Below are 10,007 nucleotides of genomic sequence, written 5' to 3' on the forward strand. Positions count from 1 at the left end.
AAAAATATACGTAAATAATGTGAGAATGAGTATAAGAAAAAAATATTATTATTATTATTATTAATATTATTAAGGTCGGTGACTTTACGCGGCGTTTCCGGTATCGGGGAGGGAGGGGGGGAGGAAATTAAAATAAAACAATACAAAATCATTAATTAATTTTAAAAAAACGATTCGACGGAACATAAATCAACAAAAACATCAAAATTTATTTTTTTACATGTGCCTGACCCCCCTTCCCCTTTCCCTTCCACGCCTCCCTCCGCTCCCGTCCCCCGCACTCCCCCTCCACTCCAGTCAATCCAGTTATCCGGAAAACGAATTTTTTTTATTATTATTTTTTTTTTCTTATGGTTTTCATACCGAATTAAATGAATTTGAATAATATTTATAGATTCATAATAATAATAATAATAATAATAATAATAATAATATTGGGTTAACCCTAATCATGTTAAATTCATGATTTATCAATTTTTTATTTTTCTGGTTTTGAAATTTAAATTTTTTTTTTTTTGTCATTTTCCCGCTCTTTTTTTTTGCTAATCTTTTTTTTTTTTTTTTTTTTTTTTGAAAACGTGCGACATTTATAAAAAATTATAAAATGAATAAAAATAATAATAATAATGATGATAATAAATAAATAAATAATTTTTATTTCTTTTCATATAATAAAATAATCGAAATAAATAAGAAAAATTTGATTTTCTCCTTGATTTTTATTTGTATTGAAAATTAATGATAATAATAACAATGTTTAAAATGAAAAAGAATAAAGAGAGGGAAAGAGAAAGAGAGAGAAAAAGAAAAGGGGGAGAGAGAGAGAGAAAGAATTATTCCAATAAAACTTTTTTTTTTTTTTAATTTCAAAAGAAATTTTCCCTTTTCCCACTTTTCCACTTTCTCTCTTTTTCTCTCCTTTTCCGTCTCCTCCAAAAAAAATCCTAAAATTTAGTCTGGAATTTATGGTCGTCGACCTTGTTATCCTTTTCACATAATAAAAAACCTTTTTTTTTTTGTGTGTGTTCAGAAATGAAAATTATCAGATTCATTTTATTTTTTATTTGTCGTTACCGAACCGACCGACCACACTTTGCGACCCGTATGATAAAATCCTATATTAATTCACCGCCATTATTTGTTTTTTGCCTGCCCCCCTTCTCCCCCCCCCTTCTAAACTTATTTGACCTCTCGATGAATTTTCGATTTTTATCAAATTCGATTTTTTTATATTTTTCTTCAAAAAAGAAACGATAACGTACCAAGTGGGGGAAGGGGGAATGGGATGGGTTTTCACGCGTTAAATCCAAGCACACAAGCGCGCGAACCGTAGAGTAATTTTATTATTATTATCATTTCAATTTTGTTTTTCCACGTGATTTCGTTATTGTTGTTGTTGTTGTGTTTGTTCTTTAATTGATTAAAAAAAAAATTTTCTTTCTGCTGGAACTAACTAAAGGTAAAAAAAAAAAAAAAAAAAAGAAAATCGAGGTTAAAAAACATTCGGTTGTTATTTTGGCGACCTATCAAATAATATATTTGAAAATATGGCGCCAAAACAATTTCAAACGTTACTGTGGAGAAAATAAGAAAAATATGAAAACTTATAAAATTAATGATTTCATGTTTTCTATGCGATAATAATAATAATAGTAATAATAATAATAATAATTTTATTTTTTTTGTATCGTTTCAAATATTAAAAAAATAGTAATAACGATTGATATTTTATTATTATTATTATTTATTTATGTCGATATAATTATTTATTAATATTATTATTATTATTATTATTATTATTTTGTTTTTTTAGGTACCGAAAAAAACTGAAAATATAAAAAAAAACAAAAAGAAAAAATGTTTAAAAAATTTTTTTAACATTTTTTAATGGCGGAAAATTTCACGACATCGATTTGTATATTTTTATTTTTATTTTTATATATATTTTTTTTTGTTACGCGATAATAAAAAATTTTTTTTTTTTTCATTTTTACGTGTAAAATTTATGTTTTTAAAAAGGGGGGGAGGAGGAGGAGGGTGGAGAGTTTAAAAGGTTATAGTTGTATAAAAATAAATCGATGAAAACAAAATAAGTAGAAAATGAAAATGAAGAAAAGAGTAAAAAAAAAAATTTAATAAAAGGAAAACTTTTACCTGATTTGTTTATAATGAAAGTCAGAGAGAGAGAGAGAGAAAGAGAAGGGATGAAAATTTGTGGAAAAGAGATGGAAAATTGTTGTTGTTGTTTTTGTTTAAAACATTATTTGTTGTTGCAAAATAAAGTGTAGTAAAAGTTTTTTATGAAAAACTTTTCTTTCTTTGAATCATCAAATGAAAAAACATTTGTTGTTAAAATTTTAAATATTTTGCCGATGGAGCAAAAGCCAAAAGAAAAATTTTATTATCATCATCATCATCATTATTATTATTTTTAAAATTATTTTTTAGTTTCCCTCGTTTGTTTGTTTGTATGTTTGTTTTTTAGACTTGATTTTGTTTGTTTTAGTTTTTAATTTTTTAAATAAATCGAAGGTTTTTCCCAACCTTTACAAAAAAAAATGACAAAACTTACGAAATAGATTTTTTTCTATTTTACTTTCTCTCTCTTTTTCTCTCTCTCTGTCACTCTTATTTATTTTACACATTATAAACATATATATATATAACAATGTTTGTTACCTTTTTTTTTTTTGCCCCCCTCCACAACAGAATAAATTTTCCATTCGATTTTATTTTTCTTCGCGGTTACCTTTCCCCCAAAAATCAAATTTTTTTACCGGAAATAAAAAAAAAAACAAATTTAAACGTTTCCGATAGATTTCTTTTTCCTTTCCCCTTTTTCCTTCGGCCCCCTTCTTCCCCTCCCTTACTTCCCTCCTCAGAAAAAAAATATTTAAAATAATAAGTCTCGATAAAAAAAACTTTTTCCATTTATTTTCTAATCGATGTAATTAATTTTTTTTACAATTTTTTTTTGTGACACGTTTCGTAAATTAAAATCAAAATAATAATAATAATAATGATGATGTTGTTGATGATGATGATGATGATGATGTTTTTCGTTTAATTTAAAAAAAAAAAAATGATACAAACCTTAAATTTGTGGGAAAAAATTTTTTTTTTATTTTTTTTTTACAAAATGGTTTTGATCAATTATTCTGCTTCACGTTGCAGAAAAATCGACGACGTGAATTTTTTTACGTAAAAAAATTTTGATTTTGCTTTAAGGTTTTTTCGCCATTTTCTTTTTTTTATCTTTTTCTTCTTCTTTTTCTTCTTCCGGGAAAAATACAAAAAAAATAAAAATAGGGAAAACGAATTTTTTTTACGTGACGTTCATTTAAAAAAAAAAAAAAATTATTTATTTAGATTTTAATTAAAAAAAAAAAACAATTTCAATTTAATTTAATTTAATTGACCCAATTACCTGCGGTTTATTTTTTTTTTTTAAATTTAGTTTTAAGTAATAATAATAATAATAATGATTTTTTTTTTTATTCGAACGTTTATTATTATTATAATCGACAAAAAAATGGCGACGATATTTGAAAAAAAAAAATTTTTAAATTACACTTTTTTTAAAAAGAATAATAATAATAATTAACTGATAACGTTTGAATTATTATCATTTAATTTATTATCATAGAGTATAATATTTTGTCAGATTAATTCTGGTACGAAACTCTCGAATTGAAACAATAAATTGGGTTAAGATAATAATAATAATAACGACGACGACATCTTCTTTTAATCTTTCCCTTTTTTTTTTTTAAATTTTTTTTTTTTTAAATATAAAATTTTTAAATCTTTTATTTATTTAATAATATATTTTATGTTTAAAATAAAATTATTATTATTATTAATATTAACGTATTCGATGCGGTTTTTTTCTCTTTTTTTTCAATATAAAATGTAAATTTTGATATTATGCGTTAGACGAATCAAATAAATTGTTTTTTAATGTTTTAAATCTGTTTACAAAAAAAAAAAGGAAAAACATTATTGAAAATATTGAAAAGGATTTACATTTTATTTATATATGAACATTTACATTAGTCGCTACGAAACAATAAATTTTTTTTTTATTAAAAATTTTCCTGATATTTTAAAAATAAAATAATAATGGAAATAATAATAATAATGATAATAATAAAGATTGAAACAGAAGCGTTTATTATAACTGTAAAAGGTTAGGCATTGCGGATTTGTAATTACGAAGAGGTAAGGTCCACCAAGATGAATGCCCCGGCCGAATTTGTCAATCGCAGTCGGAAACCGTCGACCATTTAATTTCCGGTTGTCCGATATTGGAAAAACATGAATATCTGGAGAGGGACAATAAAATTTGTCAATATCTCCGCTGGAGAATCTGCCGTAAATATGGATTATCCAAGGAGTGGTACAACCTCATTCCAAGCCCGGTTACGACAGCGGGTTCATGCACGGTTCTGTACGATCAACAAATTCACACTGATAGAACTGTACCAGCCAACGAATCGGATATCATCCTGAGAAGCATAATGCGGAAAAATGGTGTAAATTAATTAAAGTATCCGTAACGGCGGGAAAAAACACCAGAAAGCCAAAGAAGCGGACAAAAGGCTGAAATAACCAGAATGTGAGGAGTAAAAACAGTATTCCGGTCATCGTGGTAGCACTGGGAGCCATGCCACATTCATCAAAAGAAAATTTGAAGAAGAATTTAAAAGAAAAAACCATACAGGAAATGGCGTTATGTGGGGGGCAGCAGCAGCACTAAGGAATCGAACAGAAACCCGAAATGAATGCTTACAAAAACTCCGACAAACATTTAAAATCTTTTCGTCATCAAAACTGATAACAATAATAATAATAATATTTATTTTATTACGTCACAAGAAAAAACAACTTATCGGAAAATTGATTTCGAAATAAAATGTAAACAAACAGAGGCAGAAAATTTTTTTTTTTTTTTTATTGGATTTTAAAATTTAAATGTCCAATTTAAAGGGATTTGATTGGTCGTAATTTTTTTTTTTAATTCGTCAATACCGAATCGTAAATACGAAGATAAACGATGATTCCCGATTTTCATTCTGTTTTTTTTTTTTAAATTAATTATTAAAATGGGATAACAAAAAAAAAAGATTTTTTTTTCTCTCTCTCTCTCTTTTCCCGTTTTCCACTCCCCCCCCCGTTTTTTTTTTTGTTATTAAATCGATTAGATGAAGTTAATGAACTTTTTTTCTTTTATTTTCGGGGGCCATTAATTTTTTCGTTTTTTTTTTTTTTTTTTATTTTGTCGCAAATTAATCGAATTTATTCATGAATATTTAACAGTATAGCCATCAAAAATTAATTAAAAATAATTTTTTTTCTCTTTTTGTTTTGTTTGTTACAGAATTTAAAAAATCAAATAATGACAACAAATCTTTGGGTCGAACAGGTAAGAAAAAATTTTTTTAATTTCGAAAATATTGTTAGTTAACCCAAGAAAATTTTTTATTTACGTGCGTAAAAATGTGTGTGTGTGTTCAAATCCGTGCATGCGTACGTGCGTGCGTGATTGTGGGATGTTGCTGACTCATCAGAAAGAGATGAGATGGAATTTTTATTTTAATAAAACGTTCATTTATCATACTTCCCCCCTCTTCCTCTCTCTCTCTCTCTCTCTCTCTCTCTCGGTTATAGACACATAACGGGGTAAACGCACTCTCATGCACGCACACACACGCACACGCACAAAAAAAAATGTTTTTTTTATTATTATTTCTTTTTTTTTTTTTTTTATAGTCTTGGTACGACTATAAACTACGTTGGGATCCGAAAGAGTATGGGGGCGTACACATGTTACACGTACCATCGGATCACATATGGAGACCTGATATCGTTTTATACAATAAGTAAGTTAAAAAAACAACAACAAATTATTATTATTATTAACAACAAGGATATTTTCTTACAGGGGGTATAATTTTAATAATTAATACAAAAAAAAAAGGGTTGAAAGAAGGTGGTGTGGAAAATGTTTTTATTTAAAACTCACTCACACTTTTCACCAGATGATTTTCTATTTTTTTTTTTTTAAACCGCCATTAACCGTTTTTGATAAATAAAATTAATTTATTATTAATATTACTTGCCTCGTGGAAATAATAATTAACACCGTAATAATTTTATCTAAAGGATTTTTCCTTCTCTCTCTCACTTTTAATATCATCAAGAATATTTTTTTTTTTGAGTTTAAATCATTTGGGGATTTTATTTAACGTGTCAGTAGAAAAATTATTAACAGTCCGAAAATGCTCAGTATAAAAGGGAAAATTTTTAATGAAACATTAGATGATTTTTTTTAAGTTTAATGGAAGAAAATTGAGAAAGTAAACCTCATCGTTCTCTATTGAAACGTTTTTTTTTTTCTTTTTTGTTTTGTTTTCCGCCCTTAAAAAAAATTTAGGACGAATTTTTTTTTTGTTTTGTTGGTAAAAGATGAAAAGAGAAAAATTACGTCTACGGGGTTACAAAAAAATTTTTTTTTCACAAAAAATTGTTTATGATTATGATGATACGAATATTGTATTTTTCTCATGTTTTACCGCCATATTGTATCGTTACGAAATAATAATAATAATAATAGTAAAAACTTAATAATTTTTTATATAGATAAAAATAAAAACTCGAAATCAAATTTTTTTTAAGAGAGAAAATGATGAGAGGGAAAATTAATTGGATTATATTTGTTATACGGATAACGTTTTTTTTTTCTTCTCCACACGCACACACACACATACTATGAGATTAATTGTTTTAAATTACTTAATATTTTTCCTTTTTTTTATTTTTCCTTGACGTCGAGATAAAAAAAAATATATATATAACAATTTATATAAAAAATCGGACGTCGTATATATAAAATATTCATTTTATACTTAATACGTTATCAGTATAATTTAGTTTAGTTTTACAATTTAAAGATTTTTTATTTTTAAATACTAAAAAACTATATTATAATTTAAAACTAACTTTTTTGAAATTTTTTCTGAGATTACACAGAATAGAAGAATAAAAAGTTTTTTTTTTTTTTTTCGGGGGAGGGGGAATGTTGATGGAGGGAGAGAAATGAAAGAAAGAAAAAGAGGAGGGAGGAGGGGAGGAATATAAAACTTAATCCCGACAAAAAAAAAAAGTTATAATTTCTTATATTTTAAAGTGTAGGTAAAAAACATTTTGTCGAAAATATTTTTCACCATTTTTATTGTCTTACTTCGAACGTTTCGTATTATAACGAAAAGAAAAGTTTTTTACATTTGTATTAAGATATATCTGACATTAGATTACGCGAAAAAAACAAAAAAAAAATTTTTTTGCATTTTTTTGCATTTTTTTTGATAAAAACCACCTAAAATTCAAAAAAGAAAAAGTTATTTTTTTTTTCCTTTTAAATTTTAACGATAAAAAATATATATAGATATTTTTCTTATTTCTCTATCTCTCTCTCTCTCTCTCTCTTTGTTCGTCGTTTTCTCACTTTTTCATTCGTCATTTTCTCTCTTATAAAAAAAAAACTTTTTTTTTTTTTTTTTTAAACAGGAGAAAGCTTTCAAGAGTGAAAAAAAATAAATAAAATAAAAATAAACAAAAATTGATTTTTTTTCTTTTTCATTTTGACACGACATAAATACCTAATCATCACATCTTCTCTTTACAAAAAAAAAAAAAAAAAAATTGAAATAAAAAAAAAAGAAAAAAAAAAAAAACATTCTAAAAAAAAATAAAAAGAAACAGAGAGATAGTGAGAGAGAGAAGGAAAAGAGAGGGAAAAGAAAAATTTTTTTTCAAAGAGGCCTTATTTTAATTTTTCCCTCCCCCCTTTTCTTTTTTTTTTTTAATTACAATATCAAAAAAAAATTATTAATTTATTTATTTTTCCTTTATTTTATTACCTCCTCCCCGAAAGGGCGAAGAGAGGGAGAAAAAGGGATAAGAAGGGATAAAAAGGAAAACGAAAGTAAATGAAAAAAAAAAATTTTTTTTTTATTTTTAATTTTTAATTGTTTTTCATAACAATGGCGGTAATTTTAAAATTTAAAAAAAATATTTTGTTATCAATTTTATCATTTACAACAATTTGATCACGTGATTAATTATAAATCACGTGACTATAATAAAACGTTAGATAAATAAAATAATAAATGCGTTATGTAAAAAGAAAAAAAATTGCATGAATGCAACTACTAATGCCATTTATGTTTCAGATTTTATTAAAAAAAAAAAATTCGTTTTCGTTTATTTATTATCATTATTATTATTATTATTATTATTATTATTATTATTATTATCATTATTATCATCAACACTTCGTGAGACGATTTTAATGTTAATAAATAATTGAAATATAATAGCTGACTACTGCTACTTTTTATTAATTGTTCGTTGTGTAAAAGAGTTTCGTTGTCATTTAATTACTTTTCTCTGATCTCATGAGTAAATAAGGGAGACGGAGAGGAAGATGGAGGTGGTGGTGGTGGAGGAGGAGGAGGAGGAGGAAGAGGTGGTAGTCAGTTAAAAAAAAAAAATAAAATGTTACAAAAAATAAAAAATTTTCAGCGCTGATGGTAACTTCGAAGTAACACTTGCAACAAAGGCAACAATATATCATCAAGGACTCGTCGAATGGAAACCTCCGGCTATATATAAATCCAGTTGTGAAATTGATGTCGAATATTTTCCATTCGATGAACAAACGTGTGTATTAAAATTTGGTAGTTGGACTTATGATGGTTTTAAGGTAAGAAGAGTCCCCCCCCCCGTTTCCCCTAAAACAATAACAAAAAAAAAACGAAAAATATTTATTTATTCTATGGAATGTTTTTTTTAATCTCTATCTACTCTATTTTTTTTTTTTTTTATTTAAACACGATAATTTTAACCGATTAAAAAAAAAGTATTTATTTAAACACGAATATTTTTTTAATATAATAACCGCTTTGAATTAATTAATTAATTAATTAAAATAGCTTGTATGCTTTTAATTATTATTATTATTATAGCAAAAACGCATTGTAATTTTAATTCTTCTTATTTGAAATCTTTTTTTTTAATTATTATTATTATTATTATTTCGATTGCTTGTTCTTTTTTTATATAGATTTTTTTTTAAATAATATTGTATTTTATTATTATTATTATTAATTAAGAATTTTGTAAAATTTCGGGGCAAAATTTATTCACGATGGTGAGTGAGAGAGAGAGAAAGAGAGAGATAGAAAAATTCGAAATATTTTTTAAATTTTGGGTTTGAGTGCCGAAGAAAGGAAAAGTTGGTTTTCGAAAAAGAAAAACCTTTAAGCAAATTAAAAAAAAAAGAAAAAGAAAAAGAAAATTTTCTGGGAAAGATTTCGAATTTTTTTCTGGAATGTTTTATTTTTGGAAAAAAAAAAAAAAGGAAGAATTTTTTAAAGAAATTTAAAATCCACTCCCACCCTCCCCCTACCCTCTTCATCCTCTTCATCCTTCCCGTTCTCGTTTTTTCTTTTTTTTTTGACTTTGTAAATTTTTTCCCCTTTTTTTCCTTTTTTCTTTTTTTTTGGTATCTCTGATATTTAAAAAAAAAATTTTTTTTTGGTAAGAATTTTTGTAACCCCTTCCCCCCCTTCCCTTACCTTTTCCCCCCCTATCGTTCTTACTCTTTTACCTAAATTTAAAAAATGGCACTCGATAAGAAAAGTTTTTCTAAAAAAAATGTGAAAAACTTTATCAGGTTTTGTTAATGATTGACGTTTTATTTTTTTTTTTTTATATTAACCTCGAATAAATATTCAATCCGGTAAAAAAAAAAAAAAGGTTCATCTTAAAAAGGTTTAACCTTTTTTTTTTTTTTTAAATTAAGGTTTTTAAATTGAGCACTTGAAATTCTTTATCAAATTATTATTATTATTTTTCTTTTCGTTCCCTTCTTTCTCCCCCTTTTTTATCTTTTCATTTCCTCCCAGCCTTTTTCTTTCACCTTTCATTTTTTTTTTTTCATT

The 10,007-nt window shown here is 25.4% G+C and overlaps 1 protein-coding gene across 1 annotated transcript in view; it reads left to right on the forward strand.

The window, feature by feature from the left end:
* Window positions 1–10,007, forward strand: part of Phum_PHUM049620 (acetylcholine receptor protein alpha 1, 2, 3, 4 invertebrate, putative) — a gene marked incomplete at both ends in the record, with an annotated part of 53,271 nt that overhangs the window by 15,154 nt on the left and 28,110 nt on the right. The window contains 3 exons of the mRNA XM_002423267.1: window positions 5,381–5,425; window positions 5,773–5,882; window positions 8,587–8,767. Of these exons, the coding sequence (XP_002423312.1) occupies window positions 5,381–5,425; window positions 5,773–5,882; window positions 8,587–8,767 (336 nt within the window). The remainder of the gene's footprint in view (window positions 1–5,380; window positions 5,426–5,772; window positions 5,883–8,586; window positions 8,768–10,007) is intronic.

The sequence above is a fragment of the Pediculus humanus genome, genomic scaffold, assembly GCF_000006295.1.
Source record: "Pediculus humanus corporis 1103172107401 genomic scaffold, whole genome shotgun sequence".
Taxonomy (NCBI): domain Eukaryota; kingdom Metazoa; phylum Arthropoda; class Insecta; order Psocodea; family Pediculidae; genus Pediculus; species Pediculus humanus.